The 26293-nt window shown below is 43.8% G+C and overlaps 2 protein-coding genes across 2 annotated transcripts; one reads left to right on the forward strand and one right to left on the reverse strand.

Annotated features, from left to right (window-relative positions):
* Positions 1–440: 440 nt before the first annotated feature.
* On the reverse strand, positions 441–6294 carry MGME1 (mitochondrial genome maintenance exonuclease 1). The gene is made up of 5 exons (XM_034060730.1): positions 6128–6294; positions 3820–4426; positions 2713–2935; positions 2125–2257; positions 441–894 (listed from the first exon to the last, which is right to left on the reverse strand). Exons 2-5 carry the CDS (start codon positions 4364–4366, stop codon positions 694–696), a joined length of 1104 nt encoding a protein of 367 aa, XP_033916621.1. The 5' UTR covers positions 4367–4426; positions 6128–6294; the 3' UTR covers positions 441–693.
* A 348-nt stretch (positions 6295–6642) lies between these two features.
* On the forward strand, positions 6643–23555 carry SNX5 (sorting nexin 5). Its single transcript, XM_034060973.1, has 13 exons — positions 6643–6742; positions 15265–15369; positions 15902–16012; positions 16633–16754; positions 17109–17232; positions 17855–17950; positions 19185–19290; positions 19371–19446; positions 20239–20278; positions 20364–20450; positions 21120–21279; positions 21900–21985; positions 22995–23555. Exons 1-13 carry the CDS (start codon positions 6710–6712, stop codon positions 23040–23042), a joined length of 1194 nt encoding a protein of 397 aa, XP_033916864.1. The 5' UTR covers positions 6643–6709; the 3' UTR covers positions 23043–23555.
* Positions 23556–26293: the final 2738 nt, after the last annotated feature.

Raw genomic sequence — 26293 nt, forward strand, 5'->3', positions numbered from 1 at the left:
TGCCAGGGGGTCAGCCTCCTCACAGGGAAGAACTGCCTAATTTCTAATAAAAATCTACCGCCCGTCAACTTAGAGCCTTACCGTCACTACCTGCCCTTGTAACACTTTTTAACACTTCTGTTAAATGACCACTTGCCTGAGTATTTTAAATAAGTGCTTACAACAACTTTGCTTCTAATTCTTAACACAGTTTTTCCAGTTGTTACTGTAAGAAAACCCACAAATAGCAACAAACCTGTTAATAGATATCTTGGAGATGAGCAAGAACTAAGCTGACTGAAACCCAGTCTGCTATATTCATTTGTTTAGCATTTGCATTTCTCTCAGCTCAAGACAATGCAGATATCATTTTGCTTTAGTTCACTAACTTCATTTTCAAAGCCTCAGTTCCACAACAGTTGGGTTTTTTTTTTGTCTCAAAAAAGACAAAAGAAGGATGATTTGAGTGACATTTTTTACTTGATAACAGAAACTTTCCTATCTACGTCACATTGTATAAACTACGGGGGGGAAAGCAGAGATTAATAAAGTTGACTTTGCCCTGGCTGGTCCACTCCAGTCACCTACAGCACCAGCAAAAACACATTCCCCCTTCCTCATTCCAAATTTTCTTCTTTTTTTAGGAAGGGTGAACCAAATATAAAAAAACTAGCTGAAGTTGCTCAACAAAAAGTATGTAACAAAATCGCAGATTTAACTAAAGGATTCTTGCTCTGGCTCTTTGCTCAGACCACTTGCCTCTGCACAGCTTAGTTTAGGTGTTTTTTTCTCCATGTACTCTTCAAGGCGCAAAAGCCACTTATTCCAGTACTCTGAGCACAGCTCAGGAGCCATGAAATGCTGGTGCGCTGGGGAGCCATCCTTATAGGCAACCACGATGAGTCCACAGCTAACCTACAAGTAGAAACAGAAGGCTGTTGGAAATCCAACATGAAGATACAACTTCAATCAGAAATTCTACAAACTAAACCCCATCTTAATGTGTAAACACCTTAAATAAGAAACAGGGAACAAAAAAAGAGCAACAGTTCACCATAAAATACTTGGAGATTGATGTTCAAATGCTCCAAAGACTCAAGAGTCCAAAGCTCTGACTGACTTCAGGGCAAGCCAGAGGCCTTGAATTCTGAAACTCAGAGTGATGATGTCTATTTAAACCTTGCAGATGCTGACAGAATTGCCAGCAACTGACTAGGTGTTGCCTGGGGTCATATAACCAGACTGATGCCATTCTCCAGCATTAGTCTGAATAGAAACGGTTGCTTAGGTATGTTCAGACATCTTTCATATTTGACAAACATCTAATCCAAATCCCAAACAGCCACTAGGATGACATGAAAGTGGTGAGGGACAGAAGGCTAATAGCAGAATTCTAGAATTACTGCCTATATTTCACTCTGCAAGGATCATGCCTGTTATGTGCTTGTATTTACTGACCTCTACAGTATCCTAGAAAAGTCCTTTGCACAGCCTATGAATTACTCTGCTTTCTGCTATTTTCCCCCATCAGTGTTTTGTATTGAAATAACAATTCTTCAGGCCAAGAAGGCCTGGCTAGAATTGCATTTGGAGTATTTAAAAACACTATTCCACTGTCTTCTGTGGTTAAGCAATTGACAATACACTGTCTTCCTCTGAGAAAACACTGTACAGCTTCCAAACACTTAAGTAAATCAGTTCCTCATTTGCTGGTGGGATACACCAACACATGATGCTTGCAAGGCGCTGCCACCCCTTTTCCCTGTTTGCAGGCTCTTCTGCTTCAATCCTCCCCCTTCCTATTCTTCAAATAAACAAAAAACACATAGAACTAAGCATTGGTGGTTGCCCAGATGTCAAGTCACTGTGAGTTCATCTGACCTCCTGAGCATCCCTCGGTCCCACTGAGCAGCTCCTTAAAACCACTGAAAATAGACTGCTGACAAGCAAAGGCAGCTGGATTAGCAAGAGCAGTGGAGTTATTTCACAGTATGGCAGCTAAATCTGATCTAAGACTGAGCTGCTTTATCACAAATCCTACCAACAGTTCCATGATGGACAGTAAGTGCTAAAGGCAGTAGGTGGGGAGGAATGAAAACAATATGGGTGTTGCTGCTTGTCTTGGCAGGCAGCAGGGCTACTGACCTGGAAGTCATAATTGGCATCATGATTGATGGCTCCAATATATGCTGCAACCTGTAAAGGGTTGTCAAAAGTATTCTCCAAAGATGGCTTTGGTTTCTCTGAAGTTTTCCAGTCAATCACACACAACTGGCCTCTGCATAAGAAAACAAGATAGGACAATGATTTAAACTTAAGTTTAGTCATAAGTAAGAAATAAAGGATGAGACAGCAAAGTTGTATAGCTCTCAACCTGCTTCACTGATGGCATGTTGCTCATGATTATGCCTAAACAAGTCTCTTCCACACTTTGGTAGTTTAGATCTCCAAAATGAGTACTTAACTAATATCCACTGCAGTTCTTGCCAGCTGCTGATGATCCCTTAACCCTGCCCCACTCATACTCTGCTCCACTAAAGGAATTATCCACAACAGCACTTCTAACATCAGGTTCATCCAGGGGAGTTCATCTATTACTATTCTCTTTGAGATCTGGTCCAGTTTCTCCCTGCCCAGACACACCAGCTTCAGCTTGGGACACAGCCTCCCCCGTGCCACGAAGCACCACACCACACTGGCATGATCAGGTTTCCTAGAGAACTAGTACCTCACCGATACTTAGCCACGCAGTCTACCAGGCCCAGATACTGAAGAGCCTCATGCTGAACTGCACTTTCCAGAGCTCTCACTTCACTGATATCTTTCAAGACATGTTCCACACTTGACAAGTAGCCGGAAACAGTGTCATCTTCTCTCTGCTCCTTAGTTACCATCTCTTCAGACAGGAATATAGATTCCAAAGAGGCATGAAAGAGATGTCCTTGGAGGAAAAGATCTAAGAAAAATGTGAAAAAACCACACATTTTACACACAACTCATAACACCTGATGGACTTGTATTCTAGATATTACACAACATAGCTCATAAACCAGTCCTAGTTTACAGACTGAAAGTTTGAGGATATGGGGAGGAGAGAGAATGAGACAGAAAAACAAATGAAATGTCAACAGTGAAATCAGTATCTCTTATATTAATGCTTACTTTTTTCCGATCTCTAATGACAGAGAAACAAAAGTATGATTTTAAATGTACTGTTAATTCAAAGGCATTTGTGAATTTCTGTGAATTAAAAATACTATTCTAAGCTGCTTTTGCTTCTTCTGCTTCATTGGTTCATTTGAATGGAATTAAATCTCCTCCTGAAATAGGTGGGCAGAATCCTAAGAGTAAAGGCTTATCTCAGAAATGGTTCCAAGAAAGATAAATTTTAAATAGTTATGTAAGGTTTGTTATGCCACCTTATTCACCGAAGTGCTTAACTCAAGAAGCACAGACACAGGATATTCAGTTTTAAAAAGCATAATAATTCGTGTGAGGAGCACTCGGGTGTTCGTCAATCTTGCTACAAGAGGCCACCTTCTATCCCCCAGGTTCTCCCAGATGCCCACCAATCCTACAGCTTGGAGGAAGTCACCTTTGTAGGTCTTATTAAATGAATCATGGAATCAGACTGGTTTGGGTTGGAAGGGACATTAAAGCTCACCCAGTTCCAAACCCCTGCCACAGGCAGGGACACCTTCCACTAGACCAGATTGTTCCAAGCCCTGAATTTCCAAAACGCTTGATCTGTAGGGACAGACACTGTAGCTATGCTAGCACATCCCAGCCAGCTGTTCAGACATTGCTTCTGCTTTGTAATCACACTGTGGTTAGACTTACTTTTAGTATACTCTGCAAAACCATCTTTTCCAAGTTCTAGTATCATTTTCTGCTTCCATCTTTCTAGATAAAAGGCTTGCTGTGGAGAAATAGTCTGTTGAAGAATATGGGTAACACTGGGCATTTTTGTCTTCTTATTTTCTTTTAAAGGGATCTTCATGGGGAAGTTTGAATCACTGTTGAGAAGGGGAATCCTCTTGTTCGGGTTTATTAAAGGAACCCAATTCTTTGGAGCTTTTGTTTCAGCTTTAACCGGACGTTTGTGTTGTTTTGGTGGCCCATATAAAAAATTGTCTTCTTCAAAGATTGTCTCTGGTGTTTGGGCACTGGTTTTGTAAGAGGTCACAGAGGAGACCAAATTATTGTATTTTTCCTGGTCAACTAGTTCATAGCCATTTACTTTTTTTTTTTTACTATGAAGACATGTAGAGGTAGCCAGACACATAAATGGGAATTGCTTTTGGCAAAAAGGTATTTGAAAGAGTGTTTCTAGCTTCCCTGGTTTCATGCACAGTAGCTGTAGGAATTTCATTCTGACAGGAAGCATTGTGAGCAGAAATTTTCTTTCTTCTGTTAGGAACAGTCGATAGGTTACTGTATTTTCACCCTGTGGAAAAAGAAATATGTGATTTCCAGAGTCATAAAACTCTGCCACCAACCTACTTTTGCCCTTTGCCAAACAGAGAACTGCTGTGGTCATAAAGTGGCTTCATAGACTTTATGCCACCAAAACTCCTTTAGGTGAGTAATAAAGAGAAAGAACCAATAAGCAATGAAAAGAGGAAATGATCCTGAAAAGAACGATCCTGGTCCACAGAACCTGAAAGAGAGCAAACATATAAATGTGCTTCAAGTAGCAAAAGCTGCAGCAGATGATGTTCTTACAGTAATAGTATCAGAGCTGTCATGAAAGTAGACACAAAAAGCTGATCTGCAACAAACAACCCCCAAAAGGAGGGTGAGGGTAATAGAATAGAATAGAATAAAAAAGAATAGAATAAAATAAATAGAATAAAAAGGCTATGCAGAGAGAATGAAGCAAATTCATTGTTGTGAGGTATTAAAACCATGTAAGCCTATAGTGGATGCCCAGCTTAAGGGGATTGTGGCAACACAGTACTTTTGGGAGAACAAAACAATGTTTTTGCTTTTGTATCTCTAGGAGAAAGCAGGCATCGGCAGTATGTGCATTCTGAAATCAGGAGATGTGAGACTGGGAAAGCCAAAGAAACTGGATGGACTGCAAGTATGTTCAGATTCAACAAAATCAGAGTAAAAGAGAAAAGTATTTTTCTAAACTCAGTTTCAAACGTGGCTGTGTGCCAGGACACTTTAAGGTTGAAAAGCAAAAGCAATGTATGAGAAATATTGTTCCCAGCATAGCTTTCAACACTACATTCGAACTGCTGTGCTAAGTCCTATGAAAGTTTATGCACTTATGAACACTTGAACAGTGGCATTTAAATCAACACTAAACTCTTGAAGAATTCAGGCCCTATTCTCCTACTTAAAGTTATCTGCTTACCCTGATAAAGTTCCCTTCTACCCACTACAAACAAAAAAACGCAGGCAATGCACACTGCCAACTATTACTGGAATTTTGTTCCTGACAACACTTAAATGTTACTCGTTGTTTTTCCCATACTTCTTAACCAACACTTCATACACTGCCCAAGCCATAGGCACCACAGACAACAAAAACATAGCAGGATAAGTTATCCTGTATGGACAAATCCTGTGCTCAAGCAGAACTGCAGTGACACCAACATGTGTGTGCAGGCATAGAATTCCAAACTGGTTTGAGTTGGAAGGACCTTAAAGGTCACCCAGTCGCAACCCCCTGCCATGGGCAGGGACACCTCCTGCTAGATTAGGCTGCTCCAAGCCCCGTCCATCCTTGCTTTGAATGCTACCAGGGATGGGGCAGCCACAGCTTCTCTGGGCACCCTGTGCCAGGGCCTCATCACTCTCACAGGGAAAAAATTCTTCCTAATCTCTTATTTAAATCCACTCAGGGATAAGAAGCCCTGGTCGGGCTGCCCCCGCGGCCGGCCTGCATCCCTCAGCAGCCATGCCCACCCAGCCCTGGGGAGTCCGGCCATGAGGCCCACTCGGTTTCAAACAGGGGGCAAGGATGAGCACACCCTTGCCGGTTGCAGTCCAGGGATCGAACACGGGCAGAGGTAGCTGCAGGCCCAGCTGCCGGGACAGGCAGCTGCATGCCCTCCGTTCACCAGGGCCAGGTGGAAACCACCGCTGAGATCGCGGCCCTTCACCTCCCCACCACAACCGGACAGCCCCAGCCCAACTTCACCTTCTCCCCCTCCCAAGGTGTAGAACGCTGCAGGCTTTCACTGAGGCGGCCCCGGCAACAGCCCCGTCATGAACAGCGGCCCCGGGGAGAACACCGGGGGCGAGAGTTACCTCACGGACGCACTTCCCGCCACCGCCGCGGCCTCCAGTGCGCAGGCGAGGTCCGGCCGCTGCCAGTACCCTCACTGCACATGCGCACACCGTGTCCTGCTGGTATTTGTAGTTCTTCCGCTGCTCTGGAGTCCAGGAGTGCGGTGTTGGGGAGGGGGCGTGCCTTTCTCCTTTAGCCTTATTTTTTGAGTGTTCTTTGAAAACCGTTCATGAGAATAACCCAAATCTTTAAAAGTAAGGAAAAAAAAGTCAAATATTCCCCAACTACCGTTGTCCCGCCATCTTGGATAAAGGCAAGCAGCCCCCTGCCCTCACCTAATATGGCCGTCGCCCCGCGCAGGGGCCGCCGGGACGGTGGGGGTGTGTCGCCGGCGGCTGGAGGCGGTGGCGGCTCCGCCCCGGGCTTATATGAGGCGGCGGCGGCGGCGGTTGGGAGGGCTGTGAGCGGTGGCTGTGGTTTGGCAGCATGGATGTGCTCGGGGAGGACACGCAGAGCAAGGTGAGGGTGGCGGCTCGGGGTCGGTTGAGGGGGGTTGGTGGGAGTGTGGCCGGGCTGGCCCCGTGGAGCGTGAGGGAGTTCCCGTCCCGCCTGCGGCAGCGCCGGGGCAGTGATAGGGAATTACTTCAGTTTCTGGTTGGTTTCTTTTTAAGTGTTAATTTGCTTAGTCCTTATGCTGTTTGTTCCCTGCACCCAAGCTCCTGTGCGAGCAGGTGGTTAGGGTGAGCGTGGGGTGTTGCCTTTGGAGGAAGAGGTGCTCAGGGAAAGATAAAGAGGGGTGGAAGGAATTAAAGCCAGAGTGGGAAGAAGGGAAGGGCTCTGGCAGCCACAGGCAGTGCAGGCTGTGTGTGGAGCACCTTGGTGATGGTGAGAGCAGGATTGCAGGCAGGGCCTGGGCCTGTGGGGCATGGAGGAGCTGGACCTGCTCGTCAGGGTTTGTGGCTGGGCATTAGTAGTGAAACGCTGTCGGTGCTTTTGCCGAGGTGCTTAAACTTGTAGGCCAGCTCGTGTGCTTGTGCCCAGCTTTCCTGGTGGTGTGGCCTGTGGTAACCAAGCTGTCAGCTGTCCCTTCGGTTGTGCTGCTTCTTTCCTTTGCTTGCCACATTGGTAGCTGACTTGATTTGTCCTTTCTCTGTAGAGTTAAAGCTTTAAGTGCAAAGGAGGCTTATGTCTTGTCTTTGAGGGAGTGGGGGGTGTTCTTCAACAAGAAGACTCAACTTTGCAGAGGAAATGCAAATTAAATGCAAAAATGGGAGTTTTGTGAATCAATGTGCATGTATGTTGGCAGTGCTTGGAGTTATTATGCTGAAGAAGCTGCCTGGCTTTATCTACCTAGCTTAATAACTATCCCCAATGTGCATTGTATAGAAGATAAGCCAATTCTGTAGCAGTCTGTGAGCTGCCTATTTGACTTTCATATTGTTGCAGTAGCTTTACACTGTGACTAAGCTTAACTCACTTGTGGGTAGATGAGATGTGTTTTACACCGTTAAGGGAGCTTGAGTCTTCATTCTGTGTTTTCTCTAGCTTTTTGGAAGATATGTATTGGCTGATGTGAGAGCTAGGGATGTACCTGCTTTCAACTTTCTTAGGTAACTTCCTTGCATATGGACAACTTAAATATGCACAACTTCTCCTGTGTATGACTTTTAAAACAATCTTGATCCAGCAGAATAGGCAAATGCTTGTTGAGCAAGTGTTTTCCTGTTGCTTGTTTTGAGCTATGAATGAGCCAGTGCTTTTACTTTTTCCTGCTGTGTGTGGAACTCTTAGTGTTGTGTTGTCTACCACTTGAGAATGGGTGTAAGCCTTTATAAGCTTGCAGGGCCTGCTGGGGAAGGTAAAATATCAACTGTCTTTCAGCAATTGGTAACTTCGAGTGTTTGTATGTAGTTTTGAACTTAACAGGAATATTGGGGGAGGGGAAAATGTTCCTTCGGTGAGGGCTTGAGTAGCTTTAAGCTTTAATGCTCAATGGCCAAAGATTAACCAGCTTGTGTCAGGTAGGGCTGCCTTGGGATTCAAGCAGCAAGGGGGAGGATAGGAATACTCCCTTCTTTGCTGTTTCCTTACCTAAACAGAACAGACATGTGGAACTGGTGTGTGGCCAGTAGATAAAGCCTATGTCTATAAAGGACATCCCATTAGGTATTAACCTTTACTAGGACTCATTGGTAAGTATAAACTAAAAACTGACCCTGAGGTGGCAAAGCAAGAGAGGCTCAGGATATGTAGGAAGAGGCAGGAAAAGTAGGATAAGGGTGACTGGAAGTGCAGTGGGGAAAGGTGGTGTAATCTGTCATGGAGAGGAAAAGGCATTTTGGAAAGTGAAGTGAGTAGTGGGACTGCCAAGCTAAGGTCAGTGTTCTTTAATGTCAGTGGATTGATAGCATTTTAAAGGCTGCAGTCTGCAGTTAAACTGCTCTAGATTGAAATACTGAGAGAGTAGTATAGCCCCTTTTTCTCAGAACAGTCAGTGAGAGAGAGAAAAATGATATGCCATAGTCTGGGGCTTGCTCCTATTACTCCTGAACAGCGGTTCTCGGTGCTAGACAACTTCTGTATGTTCTATAAACAGAGGAAAAATGAGAGCCTTGCTTGTGTTCTGCCAGAAAACTGCTTGTGCATCCTGCTGGGCCTGAAAGCAAGGAGGGAGATGAACTGCCAACAAGGAGAAAGCTATTGGATAAATATAATGTACTGTTAAGGACATAGAGAATCCCAGACTGGTTTGGGTTGGAAGGGACCTTAAAGCTCATTCAGTTCCAACCCCTGCCACAGGCAGGGACACTTTCCACTAGGACCAGGTTGCTCCAAGCCCCTGTGTCCAACCTGGCCTTGAACACTGCCAGGGATGGGGCAGCCACAGCTTCTCTGGGCACTCTGTGCCAGGGCCTCAGCACCCTCACAGGGAAGAACTGCCTAATGTCCCCTCAGTAAATCTCCCTCTGTCAGTTTAAAACCATTTCTTCTTGTCCTGTCCCTACAGGCCCTTGTAAAAACCTCTTTCAAGTTTTCTTGTTTGCCCTTTTAGGCACTTGAAGCTGCTCTAAGGTCTCTGCGGAGCCTTCTCCAAGCTGAACGAGCTCGTCTCTCTCAGCTTGTGTCTTGTTTGGGCTAATGATCTGATCTCAAATCCCTGGGAAATGAGGAAAGCATGGTGTGAGGCAGCATTGCTAAAACACCCTACCACCAGTTCCATCCTCACTGCAGGAGGTCAGCAAAACATTCTTGTAGATGCTGACTGTGGCTTAGGGTTTGCTTCTGTTGCCTGATTCCAATTTTAGCTGGGCATGCATCATGTTACAGGTGGCATGTTGGCTAAAAGTGCTTAGCCATGGGCTGTGCTCTGCCAGCAGACTGCTGCAGTGGGGTGGCTTTGGCCTGTGCTGCCAAAGCTGCTTCTTGACCCCTCGAGCTGAGGAAGAAGTGGGTTGAGTGGAGGTGCCCGTGTGCTCCTTGATGGAGCAAGATGAGCTAGAGAAACTTGTTCTTTGAAGATGGGATCCTTGAATGTCCTGCCCTCTGTTAAAAGGTGTGTGACCACTTGGTTTCTGCAATGATGCAGAGATCCCTCTGACGGGAGAGCGAAGTGATCAAGGCCAGCTTATTGCGTGGCCAGTCGTAATAGCGGCTGCCTTCTGTTTACTTGGCAAGCACTGTACTTGATGAGAAATGAGATTGCAATGACTAAATTGAGCTGTTACTTCCTCATTATCTGTTTTAAGCAAAAGTAATTAAACCATTGCATTGCTGGAGTTCTGTGGTCCAAAGTCACAAATTTGGGGAAGCATTTTTTGTATCCTAAGTAGCAGCATGAAAACTAAGTGCAAGAAAGCTGGTTCAGTGGCTAGATGTAACTTGTACTGCTTCAGCTGCATGTTAGAGAGCAGCCAGCAAATCTGTTACAAAGACTGAAAAATCAGTTTCACATCTACTGCTGTATGTGTGCAGTGTACTTTCTGATGTATTTTTAGTATCTCGATTAAAGGGAAACTTGGGCCACTTGTATCAAATGTGACTAAAACATAGTTCTAGCAACTAATGTCACTAATACCTGCTGGCCAGTTACTCTGAAGGTTTGCTGGTTAACTGCTGGGTGTTAAAACAAGGCCTTCTGAGGGCTGTGTATAAACTGCCAGGAAAGATCATGATCTTTTAGTGCTCTCTGGAGAGCACTTAAACTGGCTTAATTAGACTGCTCTGTAGAAAGTAATGAATTCTGGGTAGTGGCAGATGTAATCACTCTTGTTTGTGGCTGTTGTTTGAATGACAGCAGGGAGGTGATCAGTAAGAAGAAAGGTTTTCTTAAGGTAGATGACAATGAGCAGAAAGCTCTGTGATGTGCAAGCCCTTATGGAAGGGCTTCTTGCTCATTCTGGGAGCCTAGCTATGGGGGAAAACCCTGCATTAATCTAAACAAACATGGATTCTTATTTTGCTAGCAATTGGATATTGTACACAGTTGCTTGCACTGGCAGATTCTTTTGTTAGAATGCAGAAGTAACACTGAGTCATCTAGAGCTGATGCTAAAACTGCCAGCAGCTCAGGCCCCTTGAAAGAAGCAGCTTCAGTGGTGAGGGCACTTCATTCCCCTGGGTACCTGTGAATGTGAAGGTGTGTTTGCATTGGGTGAGGCTGGTCAAAAACTTGTCTGTCAAGCTAAAGCCAGGGCAGGTGATGGTAATTGATGGTTTGTACTTAAATGATCCAACCCTTTAATATCTCTAAGCAATGGAAAAAGTGCTATAAAAGTCTGGATTGGTCACAGTAATGCTCTCTGCTGTCTCTTCTCTTGGGTTTCCTGATAAGGTGATAGTGTCCTAATTGGTACCATATTATCTATTTTTAGTCTTCTAGTCCCAGTGCCTAGAAACAAGGATCAATAGGATGATTGCCTGTTATTCTGGAGAGCTCTACTTAGTCTTGTTTTAATTTCCAGGTCAGAGTGTGGTGAACAGTATCTTTACTGAACAGGGAGAAGTTTTTCTTCAATCCTCGCAAACCCCACTGGATCCCAGTACAAGTCACTAGAGGCATGAAGCTAGAAGTAGAAGGCACCAGAGCAGCTGTAACAGTTGCTGTGGTCACTGCAAAACAGAAGTGTCTAAGCTTTTTCTGAGAAAGGGAATTAAGAGGTGAAAGTGGGGAACTGTGCTGAGCGTGGGTGAGTGTTTCAGTTTACTCTTTCCCCACTGTGCTGTTCTAGGAATTGCCATCCTCTACTTCTTTTGGATGTGAGCTCCAAGTAAGGAGTAATCTCTTACCGGCTGCTGAGCTTGGACTATATACCCTTAAGAGCGTGGGGGTGATGGTGGTTTCTGGTAATTGGGATGGAGAAACTTCATTTCTCTTGCCCCCTGCCTGGAGTGCATGGAAGAAGCAATGATGTCCTAGCAGAGAAATGCCTTCAGAGATGGAGCTGCCAGACATGGCAGGCCAGAGAGCTAGGATGGAGTGGTTTCATGGGAAGGGCTTGGGTTGGATGCCTGTTATGATAAAGAAACAAGCCTGGGGCCTGATGATGAAAGCTTAATTCCTTTGCTCTGCACAGCCTTCATGTGATCATAAGCAAGGTGGTCTTCATTTGTGCTTGTAGGATGGGTGTAAGAGATGGTGGAATAAAAGGTCCTGAATGATGAGCTGCTGATGCTACAGGAGCATGTGCTTGTGTTGACTGAGGGCTGGTGTGGAATATCTTCTTTAGGTGCTTGCTGGGTTAGTGCCTTATAGAGCTGTGGTAACAAGATGGGATGTGGGGGGTGCTGCTTGATTCTAAGTCAGTAGAGAAATGCTGCTCCAGCACGTTCTTGTAGGGAAAGGAAGAGCTCTGTCCTCCCAAAGTCAGACATTGTGAATGCTCTCTTTGTAGTCTGAGCCTTGCTGCCATGATTGTGTAATCCTAAAGGTCTCTGGCCTGGAGTTAGGAGGCTGCAGTGACCTTCACAGGAATAGAACAGAACGGTGGTTTTGTTTCTCTCTTTCAGATGGTTCCAGGTCCTTTACTGAAGTGTAAAGGATACAGAGTCCTGAAGTGCAGAGGTGATAATCCTGTATATATAACAGTCTTCAAACAGTTGTATGCTTAATACTTGAGCTTGCGGTGGCCTTCAACAATAGGGGACCATGTATACTTAGAGCAGATATTTAGGGTAATAGAACACCAAGATTTTTTAATTTTAGCAAGTGGCTTTATGTAGGCTTGAGAGACTGAAACTCACCACTGGATGTAGAGGTGCTCTTGACTCTTCTGTTTCTGGCCTGCCCTCACATTTTGGGTACTGTGTAGTACAACTGCTCTGGAATGCACAGCTGAGCACTGCTGCTGACTCCCAGTTGTTTCTGTGTGAGGCCACACTGAGGCAATAAGCTCTCTTGCAGCAGCATCCCTGGGGATTGTTGAAGCTGGAGGTTATTTGTTCTTGCTCATTGCCTCTGCAATTTATAGTTCTGGTGTGTGGGGAGAAATGCCTGTGATACAAGAACTGCTTCAATCTGACTAAGTAGTACCATCCTGTTTCCATACCTGCCCACCAACTGCTAGGTATGGAAGGGGATGCAGACAGCACTTAATCATGGCTTACCTTCTCCATGAGACTTAATAAGAAAGCTCACAAATTCTGGACTGGCTGATTGGTGTAATCCTTTCCTTAGTTTAACTGAGAGGAAGCAGTTTCCTTTGGCTTATCATACTTTCCAGACTCAGCAGTTCATATTGTTAGCGCTGCTGAGCCTGTTTGGACAGTAAAGATAAGTAAGCAGGATGCAAAACACTGGGGTCTGCATCGTTGTCACTGCTTTGGCTGCTAGTGTTATCTGGCTGGGAAACACTGACCAACTTGCCTTTTGTTTGCTGGCAACACAGAGCTGTATTTGCAGTGAGACTAATGCCTGAATGGTGGCCTTCTATTTATCCTTCCTCTAGTGCCTGAATGGGGCAGCTTCTGCCTAAACCAGTGTCAGTGACCTCTGAACCATGCCCATTTGGGCTGTTTGGTCTATGCCTTCCTAGTAAGAATCAGAATTGCATGCCTGTAGGATAAAATGATGATCTGCCATATGGGGTTACTGGAGAGAAGTGACTGCTGTTGAGTCCCTGTAGTGTTCAGAGTTCCACTGTGTCCATTTGGATGTGAGCAGTACTGGGACTGCTAGGAACTGTGTTCCAGGGTATGCTGTGTAAGCTCAACATTATTCCTTGTTGCCAAAACAATACCGAGGATGGGATAAAAGTCTTCTGTCCTATAGAAGCCAGAATGGGAAACTCAGTGTGCTGTGTACATGCTCTTTCCATAGTCATAGAATCACGAGCTTCAACTACCAGCTGAGGTGGGAGATGGGAGTCTTTACCATGCCTTGAAGGATAGGGCTACATTGACTGGGCTATCCCTTGTTTAGGTGTGAGACCCTGATGATAGCAGTAACTATCAGTGGTAGTGGGAATCTAGGCAGGGGCAGGCTTGCTGGAGGCAAATGCAGGCAGCCAGAGACTTGTTTTCTACCAGATCTGGACTGCAGCATGCAGATGACCAGACTAAGGAAAAGGAGTTTCCAAAGCATTTGGATGCAAAGCTTTGCCATATAAAGGGCAACCCGTCAAAAGCTTCTGGAAAGCTGCATAAGAAATGAAGGCAGCATTCAAGCTGTTTGTGACATGACAGCCTTGCTCAGATGCTGTCTGGCACTGCTTGCTCGTGGGCTTTGATGCTGACACTTGTGCTTAGTGGGAGGTAAGGGCAAGCTTCTGGCTGGTGGGTTCTGTGTATTTATTTGTATGCTGCAGGGTGGTGAAATGATGTTGGTCTCCTTGCGTTCCTGGGAAGGCATTCAGAATTATCTCAAGGATAACCTTGGGATTCAGCCTGGCTGTGATGGTCACTACAGCAAACTTCCTGTGTTGTGACCTTGATCTCTGGCAGCTTCTCACTTCTGCAGAGAGTAAGTGCTGCAGCACTGAAGGGAGGGCCTCTTTGAAGACTGGTTTTGTTTCACATTACGGTGGTTCCTGTGCTAGGCTGAGGTTCCTCCATGCTTCTGGACTACAGATGACTGAAGTTTGTGATCACTAGCATTTAACAGCTTGTGAAAGTATTTCTTGGTATATAAACACATAATTCTGCTTGATGTAAGAACTGGATGTATGCATTCCTCTTAAGTGATGCTGGATATGCCTAAACCTTTTTTGCTTGCTTCTGAGGTCATTCAGGAAATTGAAGCCACAATAAATATGATGCCAGGTATCCTGAAAATGAGATTAAATAGTGCTACTGCCCCAGTGTTCTTGGGTTTTGACCCTGTTTCTGTCAACCAGTTGGCTCTTATGCTTTATGGGGGCCTAAAGATGTTTTGTGCCCCGCTTATCTCCAAGATGGTGGTATAGCCTCTGCAGCTGTCGGCACAGCAAGTGGAATATGTGCAGTAGTTTTGGAAGGTAGGAATGGCAGTAATGATCAATCTGGGCCTGGTGAGGAAATATCAGGCTCTTGCCTAGGGCTTGCTACTTGTGATAGATAAAAGCACTTAATTCTTCTTGCCTTAGGTTAAAGCAGCCCTCTGATGTAGGAGTGAGGAAACAGATCACAAGACTAGGCTTTTGGGAGCTGTGCTGCCACATATTGTGGAGGCACAGGGTAATGAAGAGAGAACTATTTTGGTTGTTGCTAAATGGCATAATAGGCTCTGGTGTGATGTGTTCCAAGTAAACAAGCTGGAGAAGTACTTAAAGGAAGATGCTTCTTTCAAGGCAGGTGTTTCCAAATACTTGTATGAATTCTACCAGCTGGTTCTATTGGTTCTTCAGGCTTTAAGCTAATAAGCCTTGTTCTTTTCCTGTGTTTGGAAGGGAAGGCTTGCCACAGTGATGTGCAGGTAGTGTCAAGTCTGTTGTGCTTGTTCATATGTGCTGATTCTGAAGGCAGCCGTTTAGCACAGTGTGGTTCTTGTTGATAGCTGATGACCAGTCTAGCTTCATTAAACCTACTTGATGTTTGAACTGAGGCTTATACTATGAATTCTGTTGCAGCTGAGGTCTGTATCGGTGGACCTGAATGTTGATCCTTCTCTCCAAATTGATATACCTGATGCCCTAAGTGAAAAAGACAGAGTGAAGTTCACTGTGCATACTAAGGTAAGATCATGGGGTAGAAAGAAGTCTTTATAAATGTTATGCAAGTAATGTTTATATTTATAATATGCACACCTGTAAAGATGGACTCATCAATGAAAGAAATCTAATTAGATTGAGATTTTTCCACTTAAAGGTGGCCTGGGGGTGTATATGCATATATATATTCTGTATATATGCAGAAACTTCAGATTTCCTTAGACTTGAACACTATTTAGAGAGACAAGGTAGCTGGTACACTAGATTGGCTTTGCTGAGGAATCCCAGCTTGACACCAGGAAACTGGTGTGTAGGGGTGGAGAAACCAGTTACTGTGAAACTTCATAGAATAAACTGCATTAATGCTGTTTCACAACAGTGCCTTTTCTTTAAATAGTCTCCTTGGGAGTATGGCTCTGAAACGAGTGCCAGCTCAGCTAAAAGGGAGTAGGCGAGGCTCTTACTAGGCAAAATAGCTTCCTTTGGAAAGGGACAGAACTGTTTCTAAAAGCTACTAATTTACAAAACAGTAGGGCTTCTATATCTTCTCTTCCAGACTACACTGCCAGCTTTTCAAAACCCTGAGTTTTCAGTTACAAGGCAGCATGAAGACTTTGTGTGGCTGCACGATACGCTCACTGAAACTGCGGAGTATGCAGGACTCATTGTAAGTACTTCCTAAAAAACTTCATTCCAAGCAAAAGACAATAGTGATTTAAAATGCATTTTGGTAAGGGCAAGAAGCATGCATTTTGGTAAGGGCAAGAAGCTTGCTTTACTAATATTACAAGCATTTAATAACTTGGGTATTCCCTATGCTTCCTCTTGCCTTAAGAGCCATACCACTCAAGCTGTTTGGAATTATGTTAACTTATGAACTTACAGCTGTTGATATAGCTTGGAGTAGCAAAAAAACCTTTATGCTCTGGGAGTCTTTGGCATTCTGGTGGTGCTGGAAGATGATATAGTGGAATACTCCTATTTAATATAGTCTTTCTTTCCTATTATGATTTTTTGAAGAGGCCCTGTGGGCCATAGAAGATGGCTGACTATAGGGTGGATATAGAAGCTGTTCCTCTTGGTTGGTTTCCTTCCTGGGGCAGGGGTAGCACAGAGCTGGGAGGAGCAAGCAGGGATGCAGACATCAAAATGGCCTTAGAATTCCTGGGTGAGAGGACTCCCTGGCTTGTGATGACCAGGCAAAAGGACCTCCTCCCAGGGAAGGCTAGAAGTAATTTTGAAAAGCTTTATTTGCTAGCACCTATCACTAACCAATTCCTTGGCTAGATACCTCCAGCACCTTCAAAGCCTGACTTTGATGGTCCCAGAGAGAAGATGCAGAAGCTGGGTGAAGGAGAAGTGTCCATGACAAAAGAAGAGTTTGCCAAAATGAAGCAAGAGCTAGAAGCGTAAGTAGAATGAGACTGCTGCCAAAAGCTGCCCTTCGAGAATCCTCCTGGGAGAGCAACTTAGTTGGTGATAACTGATTAAGTGTGACTGGTTTGAAGAGTGTCTGATGCTGCATAGTCTTTAAAATCCTAGAGCTGGGAATTGCCAAAGTTTCTTTTCAAACTGGAAAACTTCCTAGCTAAAGGGATTGAAAATAGCTTCTCTATCCCCACTAGCTATTTCAGAAGCATGCTGGTGAATATTTTCACTGGATAAACTTAAAGCAGTTCTTTGTATATTGAAGAAGGCAGTACAAGAGAAGGTCTCTTGTACTTTCTTTCTCTGTACTTTATTTCTCTGTTCTTTCCTTTCAGTGAATACCTTGCTGTCTTCAAGAAGACTGTATCATCACATGAGATCTTCCTTCAGCGGATTTCTTCCCATCCTGTGCTCAGCAAAGATCGCAATTTTCATGTTTTCCTGGAGTATGACCAGGATGTAAGGCACTTCTTTCTCCTTTCTGAATGAGGCACAATGTTAGAGGTGTCCCTTTTTCTGGCACGGTCAGAGTGTTATGTAAATCTATGTGCAGCATCAGCAAGCAAGATACTGCCAGTACTTCTGTGAGATGATAAAAGGGTGAAAAGCCTGACCTTTAGACCTCTTTTTGCTATAAATCTCATCTTTGTTTCTTAATTCTAGTTAAGTTGGTTAGGAGGTCAGCTTTGTATGCCTTTTATCTTGGGAGCAAGTATGGTTCAGGTGTAGCTGTGCTGTGTGTTGCATGGTCCTGAAATGGAATAATGGAGGTCTATTAAAGTTAGCGCTGTACTGTTTTGTCACACCCAGTGATGAATGATAGATGCTGATCCAAGATATGTAAGGAAAAACTGAGCTGTTTCTGAGAATGGGGAAAAAATCTGTGGCACACAGTAGCTGAGCAACTTCTAGTCAAGCCATTTCTTCATACATTTTATACAAGTGTTCTGGAGAGCTTGGAAATCAGCCTGCTCTGTCATATGCTAGATGTAAATGATGTTACTTCACTGCAAATGTCAAAATCCTCACTTTTTTTCCCGCTTGGGATAATTTCTTAAAGCTGTTTTGGTCTCTGTTGCAGCTGAGTGTTCGGAGGAAAAACACAAAAGAGATGTTTGGTGGCTTCTTGAAAAGCATGGTAAAGAGTGCTGATGAAGTCCTCTTCTCTGGAGTCAAGGTAAGGCAGTTGCTTTACCTCTTGCATACCCTCATATTGATTGTTGCTTCCTGCTCTAGGGAGGTTAGTTATGTCTGCTTTAGGATTGAGGTATGTAAGTCTCAGCTACTAATGCTAACCTTCCTTGCTACTGCTGTCCCACATTGGGTGGAGTAGCATGGATTAATTTTGTCTTTTGTAGAAATAAGACAGTAAAGCTATAGGCTGTTAAAAATTGAAGTGCATATTTAAAAGTTTCTGGTGGATGCAGAAAAGCTGCCTTAACACCTGATACTGGTGAAGAGGAAGGAACTACACCTTCAGCAAATGTGCTTGTGGCTTTTGTCTGCTTTGGAGCTCTGAACAGGCATGATTTTACAGGTTTGTGCTTGTGCTAGATAAGATCAACTACCAAAGACTCCTGCAACTAGTCCAGCTTCAGCTTTTCTATGGTGCTGCCACAGTAGCTCTTTCTAATACTCTTGCTATTCTAATCAGAATGTCGGGAAACATTACAGTATGTATAATGTTTGGTGTGGATGTGAAGCAAGCTTGTAAAGTGATTAGCTACTGTGTTGCGGCAGGCCTGGGAAATTTCAACAGTTGGTAGCCCTGAGGGCTGTCTAATACCAGCTTACTGATTGCTTCAGACAACCTGCAGTGTTGAATAGTTGAGTGTTAAGTCCATCTTCACTGTGGTAAAGAAGCTTGCTGGACACCTTGGTTTGTCAAACCGTTGGCTCAGGATCTTGTCTTGAACTCTGCTCTTCAATAGAGGTTGATGGGCATAATGAATTCCAGACTGGTTTGGGTTGGAAGGGACTTAAAGCTCATCCGGTTCCAACCCTCTGCCATGGGCAGAGACACCTTCTACCAGACCAGGTTGCTCCAAGCCCCATCCAACCTGGTCTTGAATGGGCCAGGGATGGAGCAGGGATGGGCCTGGGATGGGGCAGCCACAGCTTCTCTGGGCACCCTGTGCCAGTGCCTCAGCACCCTCACAGGGAAGAATTTCTTCCTAATGTCTCATCTCACTCTCTGCTCTGTCAGGTTAAAGCCATTCCTCCTTGTCTTGTCAGAAGCCCCTGTCCAGCTTTCTTGTTGGTCCCTTTAGGCAGTGGGAAACTGGCAGTGGGTCTCCCCTGAGATGCTCAGGTGGCTGTGATTATATCTCTCGGCCCCTTCCAAAATAGGGATGTGCTTGTATTCTGCAGTAATATAAATAACTGACTTAACAGGTCATTTTCTCTTTCAGGAAGTAGAAGACTTTTTTGAGCAAGAGAAGACTTTTCTTGTGAATTACTACAATAGAATCAAGGATGCATGTGCAAAAGCAGATAAGATGACAAGATCTCATAAAAGTGAGTATTTTCAAAGACCTTCCTAAAGATCTTGCAGTCTTGCTGATTTCAGCCTGAAAGCCTTGCCTTTGTTCTTGCAGATGTTGCAGATGACTATATTTATACTTCAGCTTGCTTGAACAGCCTGGCATTAGAAGAGCCTACAGTTATCAAAAAGTAAGCAATTCTAACTGTCCATAAACATACCTTGACTCTGGGAATATCAAGTTGCTTCTGCAAAATCCAGGGGATTGAGTCATAGCTGGTTTGAGCTTCTTGAATTGCAAGCAAGTGGATTGAATCTTTTCTCTGCTGCTCCTGGAGATTCTTAACTAGCTGATCTCTTGCCAGGAGTGCCCTAGAGCTGAATTGTGCTGGTCATCAAAGCTCCTTTTAGACAGAAGTCTCCTTTATTTTTTTTCAGGTCACAAACTCCCAGAGAATATGAGAGGAGTGGGTTGTGCATCTGTTCTAATGTGCTGTTAAATACAACCACAGCTTACACTAGGCCTGTATTATCTTCTGGACTGTTCAAGTTCCAGAATAATAGGGCACTTTTTAAGTTACAGAAACATAGTCAGCTTCTCTAAGATAAATTATTCCACCTTCCTAAATTTTGCTAGCTGTTTACCAAGGCTGGTAAATAGCCTGGTGAAAACAGAATATACCTGGTTAAAACAGAGTGTATAGCTGGGTAAACAAGACAGCTCATCCATCTTGGAGGGTAGTAGCAGGGTAATTCTTCACAAGACCTTTATGCTCTAGAAGTCAGTGTTGTTTACTTTAAATGGCATTTAGCTGCTTAGCTGTAGTAGCTGTTAAGCTGGAATCCAGCACCTCTTCCACTGAAACTTTTGTCCAGGTCTTTGCCTCGACCTGAGTTCTGGTCAAGTCCTTAATGGAATCTGTATATCCTGGTATTTATCAGATGAAGTATATACAGCTTATTTATGCTGTTTTTCCTCATAGGTACTTGTTGAAAGTTGCTGAGCTCTTTGAGAAACTCAGGGTAAGAGAAGCTTTGGAGGGGGAGAAAAGAATCTGGGAATGTTGCTGGTTTCTGTTATATACCAACTATTTGGTCTTTTCTGCAGAAGGTAGAGAGTAGAGTTTCATCTGATGAAGACTTAAAGCTCTCTGAACTGTTGAGATACTACATGCTCAATATAGAAGCTGCTAAGGTGAGAAGAGTTTTTTCTTTGAAGCTTAGTTTTATTATGGGTATCATGACTTGTGGTGTTCTTTGTGCTTTAAGAAGACAGGAAGTCCACCTTAAAGGAAGCTGGACCCTTGTTTTGCTTAAGAAACCTGGCACTTCTAATCCACAGCGGAATACAGAAACTATATATTGGATAGCTGCAGTCTAGCTCATGTACAGAAGGGCTGTTTAAGATCTCCAGACAGTTTTTCCAGATTAGAAAGAAATTAGTGCAGAGACCTGTACTGCTTCTCATGTCTAGGTTAGTATAGTCAATCTGTTAGATCTCTACCAAATTAAATGATAGGGACACATCCCTTAATAGAAGTAGATGGAGGGAGTTCAGAAAGTGCTATTCCTTCTTAGTGGAGAGACCCACCTTATAGGATAAAGCCACTTCAAGGGAAGAAGTGAGGCCTACAGTAGCCCTCAGGCTTCTTTTTTGCTCAGGCATAAGTGGCTGTACTGAAAACTTGACACTGCACTGGTGAAAGGCTTCTGTTGCCATGCTAGGAACATAGCAGGTAATAAAATTGTGTTGGAAGAAGAATCTGGTGCTGAAAGAAGTGAAACCTGCTGTTAAGATAGTTTAACATCAGTTTGGGAGGTAGTTCTCTAAAGGCTTTGATGCATTATTGCTCTCTACTTTCAGGATCTTCTCTACAGACGTACAAGGGCTCTTGTTGACTATGAAAACTCGAACAAAGCTCTAGATAAAGCAAGACTAAAGAGCAAGGACGTCATGCTGGCTGAGGCACATCAACAGGATTGTTGTCAGAAGTTTGAAAAGATTTCAGAATCTGCAAAACAAGGTATTTGTGCTGAATGGGGATCTTAATGTAGTCCAAGTCTCCACCTGACTTTTAAGTACTGAAGGCTTCTGAAGCAAGTAGTCTAAGGGGAATATGGATGCCTGTAAAACTGATGTAGCTAAATGCTTTCAAGAATTGAGTGAAGTGTTGTTTTCCACCTCCACCTGAAGGTGACTACTTAAGCTTCTGATTATCTCAATTAGAACTGTGCAAACAGGCTTTTACGGTCCCAGTAAAGCTGAGTCTCATATGGCGCTTCAGACACTGGTTCTTAGATACCTTTGGACTGTATAAAACAGGAAACATACTTTCATGGTACACATGCCACTCCTTTAATGTTCTTGGTTAAATGCTCGGTAAGAACATGTAATGTCTGGTTTGCTTCTGTTTTATTCTGTCTTCCTACAAAGCCTCTTAGACCACCTGTTTCCTCACCAAGATGTCAGTGTGGTGTGATGAATGCATCCCTGGCTACAAACAGAAAGGCTAACTCTTGAACCTCTTTGTGGTCGAATACCATAACTAGAACTGTACAACAGAACTCATGAAACATCAGAGGCATTACTGAAAGTTCAGTCACACTTTGTGTCTGTTTTGTCTTTGTTCTTTCTTCTCTACAGAGCTGATGAGCTTCAAACAGAAGAGAATAGCAGCATTCCGCAAAAACCTAATTGAAATGGCAGAACTGGAAATAAAACATGCAAAGGTGTGTTCTCTTTGGAATTTAACAGGCATAGCTTTAGAGAAGTATGATGTAACTTGGCGAATTTTCTGGGTTCCCTTTAAAGCAAGGAAATGTAAAATAGAACAGTGTGTCTCTTCAGCTGAGAGCTGAAGAGGGGAAGGAATGGAAGTGAAAAGCTGTAGGTATAGCACATACAAAGACAGCCTTGTCTGTCATGTGCAGAAATTGTTTTCAGCCTGTGACTCCTACAAGACCAGCCTATTGCACTGCAAGTGAGAAATCTCAATTTGCAGGTAGTATGTAACAGCTCACCTCATTTCCCATCAGGCAGTCTCATCTGTGGGGGTTGACCCTTCCTGTATCTAGAGGCAGCTGCTGCTTCAAGTGTTCCTGAGTGCTGAGAGCACATACTGCAGCTTGTGGTTTAGCTGTCATCCTTTCTCACTTGGCTTGGCAGTGAAGGGGGACACTGGCTTTGTAGCAGCCTCTGCCAGGTGTTACTGAGCAGGCTTAGGAGTAGGCTGCAGAAATGACACCATGTACTGCCAGCTTAATCCAGGAAAGTGTACACTGGTGACAGGGTCTGTTAATGTAGAAACAAATCAGGAAGGCTCAGGAAGAGGTAACTGTGCATCCTCAGCTTCTCTTGGAAAGAATTCTAATTTCCTCTTCCCTGGGAGTCCTGGACTTCATCACAGGTAGCTACTTCAGTGCTGAGCTTGAATGTGACATAAAGGCTTGACAGTAGTGCTCAGTGTGGTCCACATTAAAACCTTAATACTCTCTTGCCCCTCTCCTGACCGTAAACTGAGTCACGGCTGCAGAACTGCAGGAAGAGGCAGATCACAGACTGTGATCTTGTTTTGATGCTTTACTGCTTAAATGCTTGTCTTTGCAGTCTAAGCTCTTTAGTATTGTCATAGGCTACAAAATCCTGGGATGGACCTACTGGTTTAGAAGTTACTTTGTGGGAAACAGGTTGTTAAATGATCAATCATACTCATTTGAAACTAATTCTCTTCCTTTCCAGAACAATGTCTGTCTCCTGCAAAGCTGTATTGACTTGTTCAAGAACTAAAGCGCCTTATTCTGAAAATGTGAAAAAAAGCATCAATTGCACTCAATGGCCAGGGGCAACTTATTGGCTTGACTTCATTAGCTTAAATATTGTCACTGAGATTCTGTTTGACTAATACTTAAATATATTGACAGTGATACATTGACTTTCTTGGTATAAATGAGAACTGTGTATGAATTGTCTGGATGTAGCTAGCATCCTCTTGGCTGATAACTCAAAATGAGTCAAATGTAAGAAATCAACTTGCTGTTGACTGACTTCATCTAGCAGAAAATGTTTCCTGAGAACTCCCTTTTCTTGCAGGAGCAGAGAGTTATCTGTCTCTTCATAGCCCTGATATATTTAGAACTTGCAAATGGGAGTGACTTATGTGTAGTAATTTTATAAAGCAAATATCTTTAACATTCCATGTCCCAGACAGATTTCTATTACAATATATTTTGAATTTCTATAACTACATTCAGTATTTGTACACTCGGGCAATACAGCAAATAAAGATGTCTGATAGAACAAGCTGTTGTATGGCAAGACTTTGTGTGGGATGTAACATGACAAATTGAGATTTCAGGCACAGAACTATGACAAATCACTCATCACCTGAAGCACTTCATTCAGAGCACTTGAGATAAGTATTTGCCTCAATAGGATTGTTCTTGGAATGGGTGTTGACACAAAATATGGGGACTTCAGGTCATATCTGAGTCTTTAAACTTCCTACATGCTGCACACAAAGGAAACCAAGCTTTTCCAAAGCATTGATTTGTACAGATAGCTTGGCCTCCTTCACATTACTTTACAATGCTTGACATTTTGTCAATCTTTTCACTCCTGCAAGCAACAGGAGGCTGTTCACAACTTCAGGAAGCACAGCCCTGAATCTTCTGTAAGATAAACCTCTGGGCATATGCTGCCATAGCTGAGGCACATCAGCATGTAAAATGGGGTCATTTCTATAGGTTGTCTGTCATATGGCATATGTGGATATAGGTCACTGAGCCATAACTTTCTAAAAGCAGCTTTCTGAATGTATATCTGAGCCTTGCTTAATTTCTTGTGACTGAACTTTTCTAATTATGCTCGAAGTAACCTATGTGGCTATTCTCTGAGCAGACTGCCTGAAGCAGCTTCAACAAGAGAAGTATGGGCAGCTCAGCAGCAGTGTATGTAAGGATTGTTTAGTAATTTACTTTTCCATGACTTACGGCCTTTTCTCTTTCAGTATTCCATGACAACTGAGCAGCTCTTACCAGCCACACTATCCTGCAGCAGTCTAGCTGAAAAATGTCTAAATTGTCTTTACCTTTGCTTGACAGGAATGGTTTCAACTTGTGGTTGACTAAGGTTTCTACAGTTCATGCTCAGCTTCTGCCCAAATAACTCAGTTCCAGCAGCAGCCATACAAGCATATTGCTTGTGGATATGTGGCCCCTCTATAGAAGAGAGCTGGTAGGTGGCATCACTGTCACCTATGACACATGATGAGTTTATATGATCTGGGGCAACTAGTGGTCCCAAGCTGGGCAATTCATGCTGGCAAAGTTTTGGCTTTTCCTAGAAATGCCCACGGTGCCTCTTGCCCTCACTTCTGACTGCTTCATCCTGAGTCCTGCTGGTATGCCAGTTCAAGGACCTTATTATCCCCAGAGAAAGGCTGCAGCTAGTATCAACATGACAAACAACACTTTGTCCTTGATCGAGAAGGAGTCTAGACTGTTGTGGGCTTCATGCACTGCCAGTAACAGAGGCTGAGATGCCCTTTTTTAAGCTCTTTTAGAGCATTAGATGTTTGCTCTTGTGTGGTTTACATTCCAAATTCCTGGCATAGCTCGATTCAGATTAAAGTATTAAATCTGATCAGGTTAAAAAGTATGCAGAAGACTTGAGTGGATGTAATTATGGCTTTATACTGATGTAGTAGGTATGGTAGATTAACTAAATCTACAGTTAACTGCAAGAAACGGTGGCTGGAAAGCAGACTGCCAGTAAAAGCTGCTCTGAAGCTGTTCTGTGTCAGCTCTGCCGGTAGAGTGCATTGCAGTCAGCTTCGACGTCTGAACCTCTTTGACTTGGAAAATACGAGTCACAGCACAAATCCCGTTGCTGGAGGCCAGTGGGTGGCGGGCTGGGGCAGCTGCTGGCAACTGTCATTGCACCGTGTTTACTCAGACTGGGTTGTAAGGAGGTACTGGAAAGGCTGCTGCATACCCGAGTCTCTTACCTGGCAGCTGGACATCTGTTGATCTGGAAGAGAAATTAGCTGCATATGTGGGCAGTCTGCTCATAAGAAAGGACAGAAATCTTTCTTTAACTAATGCAATATGTCTGGACTTGGCTTTCCTTGCAGCAGGGCCTTGAATAAAGCCTTAGCAGAACTAAGGTCCGCACAAGTACATCAGTGTGATAAGGCAGGTTAGCATCAACATGAAAATAAGCTTTTAGAAATATTGCTGAAGCTGAATTTAAAAGGCTGGTTGGGGGAGTGAGAGTAGTTTCATAGATGTTCCAAACAAGGATGGACTACTGTACATTTACTGATCACTTCTGTAAAGCAGTTAAATTTTACAAGCTTGTTGCTCTGGTTTATGGGTTGTAAATGGGCTTTCAAGAACAAAACCAAGCCTCATCACTGTGATGGTAACTGATGTGAAAAGATGTCAGTTCTTCCCCATCCATTTGAATGAAGTCAGAGGGGAAAACTAGTGTTTCATAAAGTTTATTAAGGTGTGTTAGTAGTTAGCTCTGGTGTTGTTAATGAAGGCAGATACTGCTGCTACCTAAAGGTAAGCTAGTTGTTGACCTGCAGCACAAGTGCTTAGGTTCTATGCAATTCCTTCCAGCCATGTTCCCTCCAAGACTTTAAATAGTAGGTCGCTGCTAATTCAGCTTGCCTTGCATGAAATAGGATAGGGACTCTCCCAGCAGGTACAAATCTCCAGCCTGTAGTCAAGGCATATTGTCTAACCAGTGCTGGTAGCAGAGATGCATCACTTTGTACCTTGGTGCTGTACTTGTGGCCTGTGTCACAGGAGATGGAAACTGCCCTCCAAGGAAGGATGTTTCTGCTGGGCTGCTCAGAGTGTTATAGGATACAGTGCTTCCTTCTCCTTCCTTCCTCCTTCAACTTCTGGTGAGGTTTGGAGTCTAGCTTTTTCTCTTCCATGTTGCAGAGGAGCAGATGTTTGTCATCCTTCCAGCAGAAGCATGGATCCTGAGGAATCTGGCTGCATGTTCAGCATTAGTAAGGAGGTGAT

The sequence above is a fragment of the Melopsittacus undulatus genome, chromosome 3 (assembly GCF_012275295.1).
Source record: "Melopsittacus undulatus isolate bMelUnd1 chromosome 3, bMelUnd1.mat.Z, whole genome shotgun sequence".
In the NCBI taxonomy this organism is placed as follows: Eukaryota; Metazoa; Chordata; class Aves; order Psittaciformes; family Psittaculidae; genus Melopsittacus; species Melopsittacus undulatus.

Coding starts and splice junctions, on each gene's coding strand:
- MGME1 (XM_034060730.1), bottom strand. CDS start 4,366: ATGCTTCCTGTCAGAATGAAATTCCTACAGCTACTGTGCATGAAACCA. Junction 2,258..2,712: donor GACTGCGTGGCTAAGTATCG/GTGAGGTACTAG, acceptor TTTCTTATGCAG/AGGCCAGTTGTGTGTGATTG. Junction 895..2,124: donor ATGCCAATTATGACTTCCAG/GTCAGTAGCCCT, acceptor TTCTACTTGTAG/GTTAGCTGTGGACTCATCGT.
- SNX5 (XM_034060973.1), top strand. CDS start 6,710: ATGGATGTGCTCGGGGAGGACACGCAGAGCAAG. Junction 19,291..19,370: donor GATGACAAGATCTCATAAAA/GTGAGTATTTTC, acceptor TTGTTCTTGCAG/ATGTTGCAGATGACTATATT. Junction 21,986..22,994: donor TGGAAATAAAACATGCAAAG/GTGTGTTCTCTT, acceptor CTTCCTTTCCAG/AACAATGTCTGTCTCCTGCA.